Genomic DNA, 18,662 nt, shown 5'->3' on the forward strand with positions numbered 1-18,662 from the left:
AGTAAACGTTTGATGCTCTAGCATCCTCAAATCCAGTCAGTTTCAATTTCAACCTGTCACCTTCTCCAACCACCTTCAGAATACCACCATGTCCCCTTCTGCAACCGATACCCCACAGGGCGTGGATCCCACCATCCTCACTCTTCGCAAAGTCCTCACATCCGAATCGGAGCCGCTCGCTCGCCGATTCCGTGCCTTGTTCTCCTTGAAGCACCTTGCGTGCCTGCAGCCGCCTACCGAGAAGACGCTGCCCGCAATCCAGGCTATTGCTGCTGCCTTCACTTCACCATCCGCCTTGCTGAAACATGAACTTGCATACTGCTTGGGCCAGACCCGGAATCCGGAGTCTGTGCCGTTCCTACAACAGGTCGCGAAGGACACGGAGCAAGATACAATGTGCCGTCATGAAGCCGCAGAGGCTCTGGGCGCTTTGGGGTACGAGGACAGCTTGGAGATCTTGAAGGCTCTTAGGGATGATCAGAATGAGTCCGATGTTATCAGAGAGACCTGCGATATTGCAGTGGACAGGATTCTCTGGGAAAATTCAGAGGCAAGAAAAGCCGAGAAATTAAAGACAAGGTATGAGGCATCTGTATTGATTCACCCTGTTTCTTTCTCTATGCAAATGGCTTATTGTATCGTGTGTACCAATTCACAGTGACTTTACCTCGATCGACCCCGCTCCACCGCTTCCAATGGCGGCCAGTGAACCTTCCATTCCCGAAATAGAGAAGACTCTACTCGACACAAGTCTACCATTGTTTCAGAGATACCGTGCGATGTTCGCCTTGCGCGACCTCGCTTCTCCTCCCGATCTTCCCACAGCGACTCGCGCTGTCGAGGCGCTGGCCAAGGGCCTCAAAGATCCGTCTGCACTTTTCCGACATGAGATTGCGTTCGTCTTTGGTCAACTCTGCCACCCTGCGTCAATTCCAAGCCTCACTGAAGCGCTTAGCAACCAAAGCGAGGTCGGTATGGTGCGACACGAAGCGGCCGAGGCTTTGGGAAGCTTGGGCGACTGTGAGGGTGTCGAGGAGACACTAAGAAAATTCTTGAACGACCCGGAGCAGGTGGTAAGAGACAGTGTCATTGTGGCTCTCGATATGGCGGAGTATGAAAAGAATGGTGAAGTTGAATATGCTTTGGTGCCTGATGCTGGCGTTGCTGCTGCTTGAATGATCCGGTGTCGAAGGTACAGCTTTACAATATCGGTATTGCGCTTGATTCGTTGCTCCCATAGACGTAAAATTATAATCTTGAATAGATACTTCTGCGGTCTCCTAGTTGTTTGTGGTTTCCCTGCAGTCATACAAGATCAGTATTGAGCCCGCAGATGCGATTTGAAGAATCAATGGTGGAGATTGCGTACTTGTAACCGCAAACACAGGTGTAGAACACTGTACTTCCTTCATCTGCACTGCGCAATTGCACTGTTGTGAAGTACATCTCCTTCCTCCCACATCTGGCACATGTATGCTGTGTCAATGCTTCAGTTCGCTTATCTTCAGCTGTCAAGGTCTGAACTGCAGATCTCTTGGCTCTTAACGTCGACGGGAAGGCATTCGGTTTTGACTCAGAGATGATCGTGTTGGGGACAGTATCTGAGGGCAAAATTAGCGCAAGCTCTCGCCTCAAATCCGCACAAATGAGGCCAACAAACCCTTATTCCGAGCGCCGCAAACATCGCAGACAAGGACCTTAGTCGGATCGCCAGTCGACTCTGGTAGGAGATTTCCGCAGTCTGTGCAGAAAATTAAAGATCCAATGGCAGACATTGTGCAAGTCAAGTTTTCAGTATCGACAGAGGTTCGAGATTGATCTTCGACCTGAGATTATGGAGGAGAAGTTAAGCAGGAGACAGAACAAATGCTATCAAATACAGTCAGGATAGAAAACTCCGAACTTTTTTTTCCGCTGAGATGCTGCCGCCCAGAAGACCTACAGCACGGACCACCTGCTTATGTAGCCCCCGGTAACTAAGGACTACTGCCGGGCGGTCAACAGCGGCAACAAGAGAGTGTGCCTGGCAGTAATTATTATTGTTGGTTGCTTAAGTATTGCGTCGCTGTATCAAGAGCTTCTCAGGGAAGGATGACTGGAGTGAGAGTTGACTTTCTTCGCTGATAGTCATGTCTCTGAGCAGGACATGTCTTTCCTGTTTCTATCTCTCACCTCTCCTTCCTAAGTCACTTATATGTTAAAGTCAAATTGCCGCTATGGACCAAAACTGGAGCCCGGCTGTCCAGGTCGTCATCAATGGCCGTCCTCAGGCGCAGGGCCATGGCTCTGGAGGAGTTTCGCAACGCCGGACCAGGCCATTGTCTGTTGATGAAGCTTTGCAGTACTCTCCTATGTCCAGCGCGCCAGTGTTTGGCTTAGGTATGCATCATGAATTTCTCACCTGAATGGTGAAGTCAAACTCACTCATGATACTCTCTAGACTGTATACTGCGCCCTGACGTTGGCCGACCTCCCACTACCACCTCTATCAATCATATCCTTCAGTCGGGTCGAACGGTTTTGAATGAACTAAATGCTGAGATACAATCCGGGCATGATGAGTCGAGTCGATTAGAGACGTCTCGCGAATATCTACAGCAACTGCTTGACGGTGACCAGTTGACGGAATTGTAAGCACCATTGATCTATAACCACGATACGTACGTAGCAACTAATAATTCTTCCAGCAAGTTCAAACTTCCCCCTGGATCCGCTCAGGCCAAGAGTTCCCTGCCTAGCCCACCCTCAGAACAAGCTTCTGGTCAGAATGAGCTTGGCCCGTTTGCAAAAATGATGCTGGATGCTACAGACATAGCATTTAGATGTAAGTCTCAAACTATTGCATTCAGAAACAACGTGCTCTTAAGCTGATCCGTCACAGATCCTACCTCGACGGAAGTCAAGATCGAAAAGCCAATGAGGAAATCCCCAGCGTGGAACGAGCTAGCGCATCGAGCGAATAATGCTACCCCGGCGTCTTACAATCAGTCGGCTTACCCGGCAAGCCAGCTGTCTGTCGTTATCCCAGTCAAGCCCATACATACTCTGAACGAACATGGCGCTCCAAAGAAGAGAAAACTCAATAACGAGGTGGAGGACCTTACTCTGATTCGGCTCAAGGATCAAAAAGAGGAGGCAGATGCTGCTCTTGTAAAGCTACAGGATCTGTTTCACGAAGTTTTTCAGGCGGAGGATCAAATTGAAACAGAAACAACTGCTGGTGGATCGGCCGAACGACAAGATCCCGTTTTCTCGGTTGCTCACTCCCTTGACACAAACAGGCCTGTCCTCTCATCTGACGCTCATAGCCGTCTTCAGAAGGCTATGAAAAGAGTTGTTGGCTTCAACCGGCTTCAGGACATCCCATCGGAGTATTTGAGTAGATTACGGAAACTTTGTGAGAGGCCAATCATTGCCGCACAATTACCCGATCTCAGGCTGGACGATCCGTCAAATGATTCTGAAACCCAAGAGTGGCTTCAAAAAGTCGATGATATGCTCAATGCTCTGCTCGCAGTGGGTACACTGTTGCAGACAATGTCTGGCTCTCGGACGGAAAGGGATCTCTGTCCGGAGGATCTGATCGAGGCCATTCCGAATGTATTCAATCAGATTTTCGATCACTGCGTCATTCCAGCAGTTGAGGCCCGTCCTGGAGGCAAAGAAGCCAGGTATTTTGAGTTCTTTTCTTCCCAGAGGCGTGTTATAGGGGGTGTTATCCAGCAAAGTAAAAAGATTCTTGGTCTATTTGCCGACTTTTTGTCGCGCATTGATGTCTCTGAAGGGACAATCACCGCGACTGAGTTTTTCGCTGCAAAACTAATTTTCGTGGAGAACGCGCACTCCGAAAAGGACTCTGCCATCGGCTTTCAAAAGTATGAATCAGTTCGGCGCGGAGCAATGGATGTCCTGGCAAAGATTTTCTCCAGGTATCCTGCTCAGCGTCCATTCATCCTTGATGAGATTCTTGTGTCCCTGGAAAAGCTTCCGTCTACGCGGCAGAGTGCCAGGCAATTCAAGCTCGCCGATGGCAAAAGTATTCAGCTTCTAACTGCTTTGGTCATGCAGCTTGTCCAGACCACTGCGCTTGACACTCCATCGTCCAAAACACGAAAAAGGAAGCACACCCTCTCGGCTGGCGATGATGACGAAGAGTCACATGAGAATGAGGACGATTCGGAGGAAGGTGGCGACGAGGATCAAACAGATGCATCTCTGGAGCGTCTCGCAACGAAAGTCAACCGTCTCTATGATAATGCAGTCCGCAGTGCGCAATACATCGTCAAGTTCATAGTTCAACGGGCAATGACATCTACCAAGACTGGCGACCAACCCTTTCGGAACATTCTTGATATCTTCACCGAGGATCTGATTGGTGTCCTAGGCTCAACAGATTGGCCGGCGGCTGAACTACTTCTTCGCATCATGGCGTCTCATATGATTGGTATTGCAGATCTTGATAAGAGCCCTGCCACTGCGAAAAGCATGGCTCTGGAGCTTCTGGGCTGGATGGGATCCGCCATATCCGATCTAGTCGTGACTGCGCAGCACTTGCTTCCCTCGATGGAAGAGTCCGACAGTGATCTCAGTGTCTATTTGAGACAGTTGTTTGAGGACTATTCCAACCATGCCTTACATCCTCAAGATCTGGTCGTGGCAGAAGGTCCGTATCGAATAGCTCTCGAGTACTTTCTTCAGGCTCAGTCATCGGACAACTGGCAGCTCTCCAGTGCTCGGGGTTATTACTTGGCGCAATGGGCAAAGACCGTCTGTTCTGTCTACTATAACTCCGATGACAAGGACGATGTTCCTGATGGTGAAGCTACTGAGAGTCTCATAGTTCTCTTGACGAAGTTGTTCTCCGAGCCGCTATGGTTGGAAACTCATAGGTACGGGCATTATCAATATCCATTTGCTGCAAAATGCTAACGCTGCTATTCCAGACACTTCGATAGGATATCACCCGCTCATGGGCGGTTCGCATACATTTTGACCGTTTTGAACTCGAGCTTTTGCAAGGCCTTTGATACGATCCTCAAAGTCCTCCTCAATTCGATTGCTAGCGATCAGGCAAAGGTTCGTAGTCGGAGTCTGAAAAGTGTGATCTACATGCTCGAAAAAGACCCAAGTCTTCTAGACAGAGACGCATCAGTCATGCGCGTTATACTTCGATGCGCTACGGACGCCTCGCCGATGGTTCGCGACTCGGCGCTTTCGCTGATCGCCAAATGCATTGCTCTCAAACCGAAGTTGGAAGAGGATGGGTGCAGGAGCATCCTGACCTGCGCAGCCGATCCTACAGCTGGTGTGAGGAAGCGCTGCATTGGGTTGCTAAAAGATATTTATCTCAAGACGTCTCGCACCGAATTGAAGCTGGCTATAGTGGATAGCTTTCTCCAACGGACAACGGATACAGAAGAAAGCGTAGCCACTTTGGCGCGGCAGACTTTCGAGGAGATTTGGCTTACTCCGTTTCATGAGCTTATCGATTCATCACAGGATAGCTCGAAGCTCAAGGTTGGTCTAGGAGAGCGGGTGACGTTGATCGTAAGCTTGGTGCAGCGCAGCGAGACCGCTCTCGAAACATTAGGGTTTTGTTTGAGAAAGATTCTATCGGACAATTCCAAGACGGCTTCGTTGAACTTCAAGGTTTGCAAAGCGATGGTTGCAACGATGTTCGAAAAGTTAGTTGAGGATGAGGGCTCGGAGAAGGAGTTTCAGCAGGCTCTCCTGCAAACGATCACAGTATTTGCCAAGGCAAATGCGAAGCTATTCAGCCCTGACCAACTGGAGACTCTTCACCCTTACATCGGCAATCTCGCCACTGCGGAGGATTTGTTCATTTTCAGATCCGTCGTGGTAATCTATCGCTGTGTCCTGCCGTACCTTTCGTCCGCTCACAACAGTCTTCTAAAAGAAGTGCAAAATGATCTTTTCAAAAGCGTGGCGAAACTTGCTCGGTCAGAGCTCAACGAGGTCATGGCCTGTTTGTGGACCATTAATGGTGTTTTGCGCAACACTGACAGACTCGTGAAGCTGACTATATCGGTTCTGAAACCGATTCAACATTACCGAAACGTCGATCTTGCAGATAACGCTAATTCGGCTATTGTGGCCAGAGCTAAGAGCTATATTCGAATTGCCGGCTGCGTCGGGCGGCATTGTGATCTAGAGAAGTACGAACCTCATTTCAAGAACGCTTTTCCGTCTTGGAAAGGCGGATCGGTGGCTGGCTTGATGGTGGACTCTATTGTCCCTTTTACTCTCCCGAAACAGCCTCTGGAACTCAGGGTTATGGCGCTAGAGAGCGTGGGCTCGATATGCCAGTCCTGGCCAGCTCAGTTCAGCCGGGATGAGCCGAGAAAGATCCTTTCCATGGTCTTCAAAGAAGACAATGCAAGCCTCCAGAATATCGTCCTGAAATCCTTCGCAGAGTTTTTCGCCATGCACGAGGGCAAAGCAGAGAAATCAGTCGTGCCGTCTGCTGAAAAAGCGGACCAGGAGAACTCTACTAGACTTGGTGGCTCATTGAAAGCAAGTGACAACGATGGGGCTGCCGCTCTAATAGCTCAACACTTCCTACAGAGCATGCTTCGAGTCGCGCAATCTCGGCAGGACGCATACGCTCTCACTGCCATTGAATTAATTGCTAGCATTAACCGTCAAGGACTGGTTCATCCCAAAGAATGCGCAGGCGTGTTGGTTTCACTGGAGACATCCACCGTGCCAGCCATTGCCAAGGTTGCGTTTGACACACACAAGATGCTGCATCAACAGTATGAATCAATGTTTGAAAGAGAATATATGAGGGCCGTTCAGGAGGCTTTCTATTACCAGCGCGATGTGGTCGGTGATTCTAGCGGCGCTTTGGCCCGACCTTACGTTGCAAAATTGGCACCGCTTTTTGATATTATCAAGACCAGTAACAGTCGATATCAGAAGAAATTCCTGTCCAACCTGTGTTCGAAGGTAGACTTCGAATTGAAGAAGCTCGACAGCACTGGGGACCCGCCAGAGCATCTTCTACTTGCGCGATTTGTGGCTCAAAATCTGGCATTCTTCGATTATGGCCAGCTTGCTGAGCTGGTCTCAGCAGTTGGATGCATGGAGCGCATTGTTTCCGCGACAGGAACAGTCGTAGCCCATTCAATTGAAACAGAGGTTTTTCCGCCTAGGATGGAGGCACCACTGGGAGAACTGTCATCCGAGCCTGTGCCACAAGGGCCAGGCAACGCAGAGCCTCTACGACAGGTCAATCTGTCCGTGTTACGGCAACTAGCTACAGCCGCCGCATCCCTCTCAATGCTTTGGGAGGCTCGAACATACCTTCGCCGTCTGTATGGGATACACGCCCATGTACGAGACAAGGAAGGTAAAGCTGCGGCCAAGGAGTTGAACAAGTCCGCCACCAAAGTGCAAGGAGTGACCGGCGACAAGTTTTGGGACGCCATATCTCGGAACATGGAAGCACTGAATAGCGAAGAGCAAATGATCAGCAAATGTCGAGAATTTGCCACTTTGCTTGCAATTGACGATGAATTCAAGGTCGGTGAGGACGAGGATGCTGAAGGCGACAGCTTCGACGCTGTCGCTGACCTTGACGACACGGGGGCTGGTCCAGGGTCCCTTGGTGGGCAGCGACCTGGCAAACGGAAGAATTCTGTTTCTTCTCAAAATCCCGCGAAGCGACCCCGGGGAAGAAAGAGCGGCTCGGGCAAGAAAAGAGCCAGCACGGAACCAGACGATGACATGGATTGGGGCTAAGAACTCCAGTAGTCAGTTGGCCCAGGCACGGTCAACGCTTGCATTTTTCGCTGTGTATCACATAGACGTTCGCATACGGGACGGCAAACGGCGTTCGGTGGGTTTTTAACCGCTTTTCTATCTCATGAGATATCTCTTTATCTAGCTATTCTGTTATATTAAAATGACGGCTGGGAGGAGATTTGCTTGATGACCAATTCTTATCCTTATGGCTGGCTCCTTCTGTTCTCTATTCTATTTTGGCTGCCTGCACGGTAAGGCCAATGTTTACTGTATCCATTTCGCTGTGCCAGGCACAAGGACGATTCGTTGAACATTCTTTATCAGGTAGCTGCAATATACCACGAACAAATTATCGTTGATTCCGCGAGTGATGATACTTTATCTATTCTATCCAAGTTCTCTAGCAGCCTTAGCGATGCCAAGTTGTTGCCGAGATACCCACCGCTATATTTATATGAGGCCCCAGAAGGCTTAGTGCCGATTGTTGTTAGCGTGGCATGACGTAGCCGGGCCGCTCCCATTCCTTTTACTATTCGAAAGACTTTCTTCGCGGTCAACTTTCCACCGACCAGTCTTTCTTTTCTGTGTTCAATCCTTAGGTTCACTCTCTTGCTATTTCGTACCGTCCTATTACGGGTACAATCATCCAGCCAGCATCGACAGAATCCGACACTCCCGAATAGAATCACCTAGCCGCACACCTCATCCCTATACGCCATGAGCACGGCGCTACTCCGAAGCCGCGCAAATACTGCGGCGCTCAGGAGGATCTGTCTTGTATCACATGGAGGTCAATTTCCGAAATCTCGCTCCTCAATTGGCATTGCTGCATCTCGTGCTTTACATACGACCCGGCGGCGACCAGTGACCCAACAGCGTATCTCAAATGTCCTGCGCAGTGCGTCGTTATCAGTCCGATATGAGTCGACGGGAAAGGACCCAATGGCTAAAGCTGCCCGCAAATCTCCCGCCCTCAACCTACTCGTAAAGAGCTTCACATACTGTGGATTTTTCATTGTCATGACCAGTGTTGCAGTAGTCGCGTTCTTCATATACGATGCGACCACGTACCGAGAAGATCCTAGCTCAGAAGACATTCCTGTGTCTGAATTGGCACTTAACCCTCGACGCGGGGGACCGAAGAACCTGCCTATAGCGGAGGTCCTGGTGGGAGACAATGACTCGGAGGCGATGGTGCAGCAGAACGACAAGCCGCGTTTGGTCATTCTGGGGACGGGCTGGGGCAGTATTGCGCTTCTCAAAAATCTCAATCCTGGCGATTATCACGTCACGGTTGTATCGCCGACGAACTATTTCCTTTTCACGCCTATGTTGCCCTCCGCCACAGTTGGGACTCTGGGGCTGCGCTCGCTTGTTGAGCCAGTCCGGCGGATCATCCAACGGGTTCATGGTCATTTCTTGAAGGCCGAGGCCGAAGATGTGGATTTCTCGGAGAAGCTGGTTGAGGTATCTCAAGTTGATGCCAATGGCAAAAAGCAGAACTTTTACCTTCCCTACGACAAGCTGGTGATCGCTGTTGGTGAGTGCAAGCCATGAGCCTCTTTGGTGTTGTCGGTACTAAATTTGGTCTACAAAAGGATGCGTCACAAACCCCCACGGTGTCAAAGGACTCGAGCATTGTAATTTCCTGAAGACGATCGACGATGCTCGTAAAATCAAGAACAAGGTCCTCGAGAACATGGAGTTGGCTTGTTTACCGACTACTAGTGACGAGGAACGTCGGCGTCTGTTGTCGTTCGTTGTCTGTGGCGGTGGCCCGACAGGCGTTGAGTTCGCGGCCGAATTGTTCGACCTGCTGAATGAGGACCTACTTCGCTCGTTCCCCAAGATTTTGAGAAATGAGATCTCTGTTCACATTATTCAGAGTCGGAGTCATATCCTGAATACTTACGATGAGGCTCTGTCTAAGTATGCCGAAGTACGCATTTCACCCGGTTCACTGAGATAAGAGGATTGATGAGGCTGATGCATACAGGCCCGTTTTAACCGTGATCATGTTGAAGTCCTGACAAATGCTCGAGTGAAGGAGGTTCGCGACGACAGAGTTTTGTTCACTCAAGTCGAGAATGGCCAGCCGGTGGTGAAGGAGATCCCGATGGGTTTCTGCTTGTGGTCGACCGGAGTTTGTATGTGATCTTTATCCTGGTGTGCGACGTACTCAGAACTGACTATTGCACAGCTCGCGCTGAACTTTGCAAGAGACTCTCAGACAAGCTCGAGGCTCAGAACAACAAGCACGCGTTGGAAACCGATACTCACCTGCGTCTACTCGGAGCTCCTCTGGGCGACGTGTATGCCATCGGTGACTGTTCGACCGTCCAGAACAAGGTGGCCGAGAATATCATTTCGTTCCTGCGCACTATCGCCTGGGAGAAGGGCCAAGATCCCGAGAAAATCCATCTCACATTCCGGGAATGGAAAGACGTAGCCAACCGAGTCAGGAAACGTTTCCCTCAGGCAGCCAACCACCTCCGCCGGCTAGACAAGCTCTTCGAACAGTATGACATAGATCACTCCGGTACCCTCGACTTCGGCGAACTCCACGAGCTTCTCCACCAGATCGACACCAAGCTCACCTCCCTACCGGCCACCGCCCAGCGCGCCAACCAACAAGGCGAATATCTGGGCCGCAAACTCACCAAGATTGCAGCCGCGCTCCCCGGCATGCGAGCCAACGAGATCGAACACGGTGACGTCGACGACATCGTCTACAAGCCCTTCAAGTACAAGCATCTCGGCAGCCTGGCGTACATCAGCAACGCGGCCGTCTTTGACTTCGGCGGCCTCAATTTCAGCGGCGGCGTTCTAGCCATGTACCTCTGGCGAAGCGTTTACTTCGCGGAGAGCGTCAGCTTCCGCACGCGGTGCATGCTGGCCATGGACTGGGCCAAGAGAGCACTCTTCGGAAGAGGTCTGTTCCCTTCGGAGCTGTTCTTCTTTATGTGGATCCTAACTAACCTTTGTCTCTCAACAGATCTCATGAGCTTCTAATCGGATCTTCTGGAAATAGGCAGCCTGCCCTGGCAATCCACAGATAAAGGACATACCACCCTATCTATTCATGCTCGTGGTTGCTGTTAGATCGATAAAAAGGATCTGAATACCTACTTCCTTCATATCGCTTTGTCCATATTATGCTATTTAACTAAGGGCTCACTCGCGTTGGAATAGATGGAGGTTGAAGACGTGTAGCTACTTTGTTTGGGATTAGTGATACAACTCATGCTTGGTGTTCTTAGAATATATATCCACGACAAGAGCCTTTCTACCAATGCTGATGAATTGTGTTTGATAGTTATTTTCCTGGCTATTACAGATGATTCAGTCAATTTAACTGATTAGTATCAAGTTACAAGAGCTAGAATGCTTACTGCTTAATTGAGTCTTGGTCATTGCGTCCACATATACGTAAGCCGACCAGAGGGAGAGTTAACAGGTGCATGGGCTGCTATAGAATGACCAAGACCATTTCATACAGGACATAGAAGAACAGAGAACGGTGGCAGTTCGGATTTTACAACAATGTTTCATTCTTCGATTGTTTTCAATTGCCTCGCTTATGAGAAAAGTACTATGGTTGAGCGCCCAGCGTCCACAGACGAAAAATCAAGCCCGAACTCCTCGCTAAACTGGAAAAGCGGCAGAGATCAAGAAGCAAAGTAATGCAACACCGCTGATTATGAAATCATCGGGTCAACATCTCCGTTGTTGGCCATTACAGTATCATTTGAAGCGCCATTCTGACGGGTGCTCTGAGCGTTCTTTACGTTGCTGCCATCATAGAGTCCGAGGTCGAGCTTTTCAGGAAGATCCTTCTTGGCTTCTCGGGCCTTCTGCTCCGCCCAGGCGCGTAATTTAACCAAGTTGCGCAGCCGAGCTTCTTTACGGGCACCCTGGCTTTGCAGGATAGCTTCATTTACCCTGGTAGCAATATCTTTACGTAAGTCAGGATGCAACAATGGCGCTAGGGATGGCGCCAGGTTCTCAGTAGGGAAGATCAAAAGAGCAAGGGTGCGCTCAAGGTCCTCGAGAAATTGAGGGTTGGTGGGCGCCCGCGGAGCGAGCTGTGAGGTCGCAAACTCGAGGGCAGGACTGATGTCACCATTGGGTGTGGACATGCACGTGCGGATCAATTCCACAAGCTGCAAGCGAAGCAATGCGAAGTGCAGAGATGGATTTTCATCCAAGATCTATACAGACGAGGTCAGCATGGCATATTCATTGAAGTGTATGACGATGTTGACATGGCAGTTGAACAGTTTGCTAATCATACTGAGGACTGAAGATGTTTGTTTTTCATCAAAACCCATAAGGGGATTTATGAGTGGTGCATGTAAACCGATATAATCCTAGCAAGGGATAGGCGGTGGGGCAGGAGGTTTAGGGAGAAAAATCTGCATACCTGTGGATTGAGATCATTGATCTTCTCGATTGCAGCTTGAATGTTGCCAGAATGAATCGCAGTGCGAATCTCTACTCTTTCCTGGATGGACTCAATGTCCGCCCTGGGTTGTATGTTGGCTTCAACTGCAAATTTCTTTGCAGCAGCTGGGTAGCCATTGGTAATGAGGTAATCCATCACTAGATAGTTGATATCACTAGTGAAGCTGATTGTCAGCAACTGCAGGCGACTCAAGACGTCAAGAGCAAAAGTAAAGTGAGGAACGATTCAGAAACACAAGTTAACATATTCTCCTCAAGAAGTTTCAGAGAGATTCCCAACTTGATTTCAAGATCATCATAAAAAGTTGTTCGGAAAAATGAGAGGCAATAAAATATGCAACTCACGTTTTGGAGGGTTTGACCTCATCGACCTTCCGCTCGAACTGATGCCATGTTGGCGTTGTTGTTGAGGAAGTGGGAGACATCTGCATCCCGTTAAAATCAAGCTATTACGCGCGCACAACCCATGAGAGAGCATACGTAATTAGCTGAAGACATTGTGGGATATTGTGGCGTGGACCTTGATGCAGGTATCAAGTGCCTTGGAACTGCTCCGGCTGTCTGTGAAGATGGAAAACCTCGCAGACGGAAGCCATGGAGAGAGAGATTCTCTGAGGGGGAAAAGAGAAGTGAAGAGGAAGAAGAAGAGGAGGAAAAAGCCGGCAAGAAAAGCAGCAGGATTTTGGGTCACGCTTAGAGCTCCAGGACCAAGACTAAACCGTAAGCGAAAAGTCACGGGTCCAGGCTAAGCCCAGTCGGTCTAAGCGCCATCACTAAAGAAGCATTTGAGGGTTCCTTGCCTGATTATTATTATCTGCAGTTCTTATCGGCCCAGGAGCTTTTCAGCACTGGCGATTCCTGACCTGGCCCTCATATATTTTCTTCTGGATGATATGTGTGGAAGGTCAGGAATCTGTTGCCTATTCTTATTATTCCAGCCAGGGAGCCTTTACTTGAAGAAGTAGCAACATGGAGTCTGTCTCTCCACTTTACTCGTCGGCCACGGAGAAGAGATACTACTCTCCACCATGGGCGGATTTGAGTATTATTGGGATTGCAGGCAGTTCGGGCTCTGGCAAGACGTCCGTGGCCATGGAGATTGTTAAATCCTTGAATCTGCCGTGGGTTGTGATTCTCGTTATGGTACTGAGGACCCATTCGAACATCACTTCCATAGATATAGCCATTTTCGTGCATCCTCGTGACTTCTAACCCTTTCTGGTACAGGACTCGTTCTATAAGAGTTTGACTCCAGAACAACATGTCAAAGCGCATGCAAATGAATTTGATTTCGACTGTCCGGATGCAATCGACTTCGATGCATTAGTACACACGTTAAGGGATCTCAAACAAGGGTAATTCCTCCATTGCTCCTTCGTAATCTACCAAGCTCTCCGGAAATTTTGCACGCAGCTAACAGGTAATCCGTCAACCAACTAAAGAAAGAAAGCAAACATACCTGTCTACTCTTTTGCTGAACACCAGCGCCAACCTCAGACGACCACTCTTTACTCGCCGCATGTCTTGATCTTGGAGGGTATTCTGGCGCTCCATGATCCGAGAATCATGGAGATGTTGGACGTCAAGGTAATTCTATTTTCACGCACTTACTACCTCAAGATACTTATCAGACCTTTTCAGATTTTTGTGGAGGCAGATATGGATGTTTGCCTTGGACGCAGAAGTGAGTGGAAAAATCATGCCCGATGTGATTAACTGTCCTAACCGAGGCGCCGCCAGTATTGCGTGATGTCCGGGAGAGAGGCAGAGACATTGACGGTATCATTAAACAATGGTTTCAATTCGTCAAGCCATCGTATAAGCAATACGTCGAGCCTCAACGGTCGGTTTCGGGTGAGCTAGCACAAGGTTCCCTCCCGCTCTGCTTGTCTGACGGAACTAGATATTATCATCCCCCGCGGAATTGAGAACAAAACGGCCATCGGTAAGCGAATATGTTGAACTTCAGTTTGCACGCCTTTTCTGAACAGTTCCCAGATATGGTTGTGAAACATATCCAGCGCAAACTTCAGGAGAAATCCGAAAAACACAGCGCAGAGTTACAGAAGCTGGAGATGATTGCTTCAGAAGAACAATTGTCTGCAAATGTGTTCCTCATGCCTCAGACCCCGCAATTCGTCAGCATGAACACAATATTACAGGACCCTGCGACAGAACAGGTCGACTTTGTCTTCTATTTTGACCGTCTCGCTTGTCTACTAATAGAGAAGTGCGTCGACCCTTATGTGCAAGCGTCTGAAAAGTTCAAGTGTGTGACTGACCATAACGTCTGGTAATAGGGCCTTGGACTGTACTCGGTATCATCCGGCGAAAGTCGAGACCCCTCAAGGGGATAATTATAACGGATTACATCCAGAAGGTCTAGTGTCTGCTGTAGCGATTTTGCGAGGTGGTTCTTGCCTTGAGACAGCTCTCAAGCGAACCATTCCTGATTGTATTACTGGTCGACTGCTCATTCAGACGAACGAGCGGAACGAGGAGCCAGAGCTGCATTACTTGAAACTGCCGTCAGGCATTGAAGAGCACGCAACAGTCATGCTCCTTGATCCTCAAATGGCTAGTGGAGGAGCTGCCCTGATGGCGGTTCGTGTCTTAGTCGATCACGGAGTCGCAGAAGACAGAATTGTCTTTGTGACCTGCGCTGCTGGAAAGGTCGGACTTAAGCGGCTCAGCACCGTTTATCCTGAGGTCAGGGTCATTGTAGGGAGAATCGAGGATGAGCGAGAACCTCGATGGTTGGAGAAGAGATATTTCGGATGTTAGAATCTTAAAGGAAACTTGTTGGACTAGAGGGTTGTATATTGAAAGTATCGGTGCCGGGGAAGGGTCGCATTTACTTTGGTCTTTTGGTCTATATGACCGAGCGAGTAATGTACATACCATTTACGCAGTATATGAAGTAAGGTACCCATGATTGGCAATCAAGGCACGGAAGCATAAACCATGAGCCCTACCTTGTAGAAAGACTTCGCTGTAGGAACGCACGGACCAACGCAGAAACCGGCGCAGATTCTTTGGTTCCACCGCCAAAAGAAAATTATCCTTATCAACCAAATCTCATAGAAAAGGTGCTACAGATTCCAAACAACATACTCAATTCTGACACCCACACGGTCGTGTTCTCACTAGAATCAATTCTTCGAAATCTTTTTCCGTGGGACTTCCACGATGCCCGACTCAAAGAAATCCAAAAAGAGCGGCAAGGCCGACAACCAGGCCGGCCCTGTTATCAGTACGATCAACCTCTTTCTGGCTCATGATCGCCAGGCTTGATAAATGCTAACCTTTGTCTGTTTACTTCTAGCCGATCCTAGATTCGCTAATATCCAGATCGATCCACGTTATCGCCTTCCCAGCAAACGCCAGACCCATGTGAAGCTCGACAAGCGTTTTGCGCACATGCTGCGCGACAAGGATTTCTCCCGGAATGCCGCGGTTGATCGCTATGGACGCAAGCTTGCACGCGATGACACGAAGAAGCAGTTGGAGAGATTTTACCAGTTGGAAGGGGCCGAGGAGGAAGATGAAGATGAGGGTGAGGAAGAGCAGGATGATGGAATGGCCGCTGATGACGATGACGAGGTTCGCAAGGAGTTGAAGCGGATAGATAAGGCGTATGATCCTGCTCGGGACGGAGGATTCTCATCTTCATCCTCGGAAGAGGAGAGCTCGAGTGATGAGGAAAGTGAGGAAGAGGACGAGGAGGAGGAACAGAGTATTGAGGAGCTGGAGTTCCCCGATAAACAGCAGGTGGATGTGCCGACAGGAGAAGTGACGAATCGCATTGCGGTGGTCAATCTGGACTGGGACAATATCCGGGCGGAGGATCTGATGGCTGTGTTTTCCAGCTTTGTTCCGACCGGCGGCCGGGTGTTGAAGGTCTCTGTGTACCCGAGCGAGTTTGGCAAGGAGCGCATGGAGAGGGAGGAAACAGAGGGTCCTCCTCGGGAGATTTTCGCGACGAACAAGCGCCAGGAGGACGACGATGAGGAGAACGAAGAGGATCTTGATTCGGAAGAAGAGGAGGAGAAGATCAAGCAGTCGATGTTGAAGGAAGATCAGGGCGAGGAGTTCAACTCTACCCAGCTACGAAAGTATCAACTGGAACGACTGCGGTACTTCTACGCGATCCTGACATTCTCGAGCAAGGATGTTGCGAAACATGTCTATGACTCCGTGGACGGAGCCGAGTATCTATCTAGTGCCAACTTCTTTGATCTTCGATTCGTACCGGACGACACGGACTTCTCCGACGACAAGCCGCGCGACGAATGTGAACGTATTCCGGACGGATACCAGCCGAATGAGTTCGTGACTGATGCGCTGCAGCACAGCAAGGTCAAGCTTACATGGGACGCGGAAGACAAGTCGCGCAAGGAAGCTCAAGCCCGAGCATTCAGAGGCAGTCGCAAGGATATTGATGAGAACGATCTGAAGGCCTACCTTGCCAGTGACAGTTCTGATGATGAGGCAGAAGAAGAGGCGGTGGAAGTTGTCGATACTACAAAGGGAGACGGGTCTAGTACAAAGATGTCCAAGAAAGAGGAAGAGCGCCAGCGCATGCGGGCTCTCCTAGGCTTAAGTACAGAGCCTATCAAGTCGTCCAAATCACCTGGTCCTGTCGGCGAAATGGAGGTCACCTTCACCTCGGGCTTGGCTGGGGAGCCCAAACGCGACACCATCTTCGAGAACGAGCCCGAGAAAGAGGAGACTACGATTGAGAAGTATGTACGGAAAGAGCGTGAGCGCAAGAAGCGGAGAAAGGAGAAGCTTAAGGCCCTGAAGCGCGGGGAAACTGAAGGGGAGGCGAAGGCCGATGCCAGCGAGGACGACGCAGCGTCTGCAGGGGAGGGACAAGCTTCGCAGGACGACTTGGGCTTCAACGATCCGTTCTTTGACGATCCGGATGGCAAGGCCACTGCTGCCGCTCGTCGCAAGGAGGAGAAGCGTAAGAAGCGCGCTGAACGCGAAGCCGAGGAGGCAGCGAATGCGGCTAAGCGGGCCGAACTGGAGCTCCTGATGCTGGACGACAAGAAATCAGAAATCAAACACTTTGATATGAATGAGATCGAGAAGGCACAGAAACAAGCCCGCAAGAAGAACAAGAAGAAGGCAAAGGAGCAGGCTCAAGCAGTCAGTGACGATTTCCAGATGGACGTTAGCGATCCTCGTTTTGCAAGGCTGTTCGAGAGTCACGAATATGCCATCGATCCTACCAACCCGAAATTCAAGCCGACATCGGGTATGAAAGCGCTGCTGGATGAAGGACGCAAGAGACGAAGGGATCGGGATGACCGAGGGGACGAGGAAGCAGACACCATCTCGCGTGATAGGAAGAAGAAGAAGCAGAAGCAGAGCGCTGCAGGCAACGCTGGCTCAGATGACTTGAAGAAGTTGGTGGACAAAGTGAAGCGCAAGACGCAACAAACATGAGTCTGACTGTACTCACCTTGGTTTGATTTCTCTAGCGGACAAGACAAAAGCATAGTGGGATTCAGGATATTCATGATATATACCACGGTATTGTACATCATCTTTGCAGGTGTATTAAAAGCATTCTCCATCTTTGAGTTGACATCGTGCATCCTCTTTGCCCCTGGATACCTTTCCTACATCGGCAACCATTCCCCGGGAAAAACTTCCAGTAATATTTGATATCCTGCGCATTCTCGGCTGCCTGTAATCTTCTATAGCCCCATTCGGTGCTTGAATGACTCGAAGAAGTAACCTGGCCCATGCAGGATGAGGTGTTCGTCCTACCCCGCCTGCAGCATCATTACTAGATATGTATGTCTATGTCCACCGTGGTATATCTGACTGAAGGGAAGTATGCAAGCTGCCAATGAGATGCATGCGATCGGCATCGGAATGAGATGAGGCTGAGATCATGTGTGAAATAATACGGAGAATCTCACCACTTCAGTTGTTTCTGTGTGGTGGTGACGGATTTCATTGCTCACCGCCCTTTCGTCCATCTCCCTCCTGCTCCGGCCTTTCTCACACTACCTATCTACCCTCCCCGCCCCCCGTCTTTGCTTCTCCGGACTCAATTCATCATCTTTTCCCCTTCTGTTGATGCTTTATCTTTCTTGGTGATGAGATTGTTTCTTTCTCATACCTAGTCAGTTCTGGTGTGTGCACGATCTCTCGATTGCCAGAAGTGAACATTCCCCCGCACTGGACGATCAACTGTTCAGGTGGTGTCTTTCCTTTCTGGTCGATTCTGAAGGAACACAAGTGCCCCTCGGTCAACCTGGGTTGATCATGGTTTTTCATCGGTAGGGTTGGATACTGGGGAACGGCAGCTCAGTCTAGGTTATCGGTCTGGCTGTTGGTTACCTGTTATATTCAATCTCACCTCGACAATTCCGTGGTTTGTTCTGTGCCGTGTGTGCCGTGAACATTAGGGC

At 49.7% G+C, this 18,662-nt stretch overlaps 6 protein-coding genes across 6 annotated transcripts; 5 read left to right on the plus strand and 1 right to left on the minus strand.

Moving 5' to 3' along the window:
* Nucleotides 1-88: 88 nt before the first annotated feature.
* ALT_4338 (deoxyhypusine monooxygenase) lies at nt 89-1,175 on the plus strand (the record flags this gene model as incomplete). Its single annotated transcript, XM_033561161.2, has 2 exons — nt 89-579; nt 659-1,175. 2 exons carry the CDS (start codon nt 89-91, stop codon nt 1,173-1,175), a joined length of 1,008 nt encoding a protein of 335 aa, XP_033417052.1.
* A 1,041-nt stretch (nt 1,176-2,216) lies between these two features.
* ALT_4339 (putative sister chromatid cohesion protein Mis4) lies at nt 2,217-7,764 on the plus strand (the record flags this gene model as incomplete). Its single annotated transcript, XM_033561163.2, has 5 exons — nt 2,217-2,379; nt 2,441-2,630; nt 2,688-2,824; nt 2,882-4,889; nt 4,944-7,764. 5 exons carry the CDS (start codon nt 2,217-2,219, stop codon nt 7,762-7,764), a joined length of 5,319 nt encoding a protein of 1,772 aa, XP_033417054.2.
* A 720-nt stretch (nt 7,765-8,484) lies between these two features.
* On the plus strand, nt 8,485-10,779 carry ALT_4340 (putative NADH-ubiquinone oxidoreductase 64 kDa subunit; the record flags this gene model as incomplete). Its single annotated transcript, XM_033561164.2, has 5 exons — nt 8,485-9,307; nt 9,366-9,706; nt 9,764-9,914; nt 9,968-10,699; nt 10,763-10,779. 5 exons carry the CDS (start codon nt 8,485-8,487, stop codon nt 10,777-10,779), a joined length of 2,064 nt encoding a protein of 687 aa, XP_033417055.2.
* A 686-nt stretch (nt 10,780-11,465) lies between these two features.
* Nucleotides 11,466-12,729, minus strand: ALT_4341 (glucose-induced degradation complex GID8; the record flags this gene model as incomplete). The annotated part of the gene is made up of 4 exons (XM_033561165.2): nt 11,466-11,978; nt 12,191-12,386; nt 12,577-12,656; nt 12,712-12,729. The coding sequence occupies 4 exons, from the start codon at nt 12,727-12,729 to the stop codon at nt 11,466-11,468; spliced, it is 807 nt and encodes a 268-aa protein (XP_033417056.1).
* Nucleotides 12,730-13,200: 471 nt separating this feature from the next.
* ALT_4342 (uridine kinase family protein) lies at nt 13,201-15,015 on the plus strand (the record flags this gene model as incomplete). Its single annotated transcript, XM_033561166.1, has 8 exons — nt 13,201-13,374; nt 13,459-13,586; nt 13,674-13,818; nt 13,873-13,915; nt 13,972-14,085; nt 14,135-14,176; nt 14,230-14,461; nt 14,532-15,015. 8 exons carry the CDS (start codon nt 13,201-13,203, stop codon nt 15,013-15,015), a joined length of 1,362 nt encoding a protein of 453 aa, XP_033417057.1.
* Nucleotides 15,016-15,420: 405 nt separating this feature from the next.
* Nucleotides 15,421-17,685, plus strand: ALT_4343 (pre-rRNA-processing protein ESF1; the record flags this gene model as incomplete). Its single annotated transcript, XM_033561167.2, has 2 exons — nt 15,421-15,484; nt 15,557-17,685. The coding sequence occupies 2 exons, from the start codon at nt 15,421-15,423 to the stop codon at nt 17,683-17,685; spliced, it is 2,193 nt and encodes a 730-aa protein (XP_033417058.2).
* Nucleotides 17,686-18,662: the final 977 nt, after the last annotated feature.

The sequence above is a fragment of the Aspergillus lentulus genome (assembly GCF_001445615.1).
Source record: "Aspergillus lentulus DNA, contig: Alt08, strain: IFM 54703, whole genome shotgun sequence".
NCBI classification, from domain to species: domain Eukaryota; kingdom Fungi; phylum Ascomycota; class Eurotiomycetes; order Eurotiales; family Aspergillaceae; genus Aspergillus; species Aspergillus lentulus.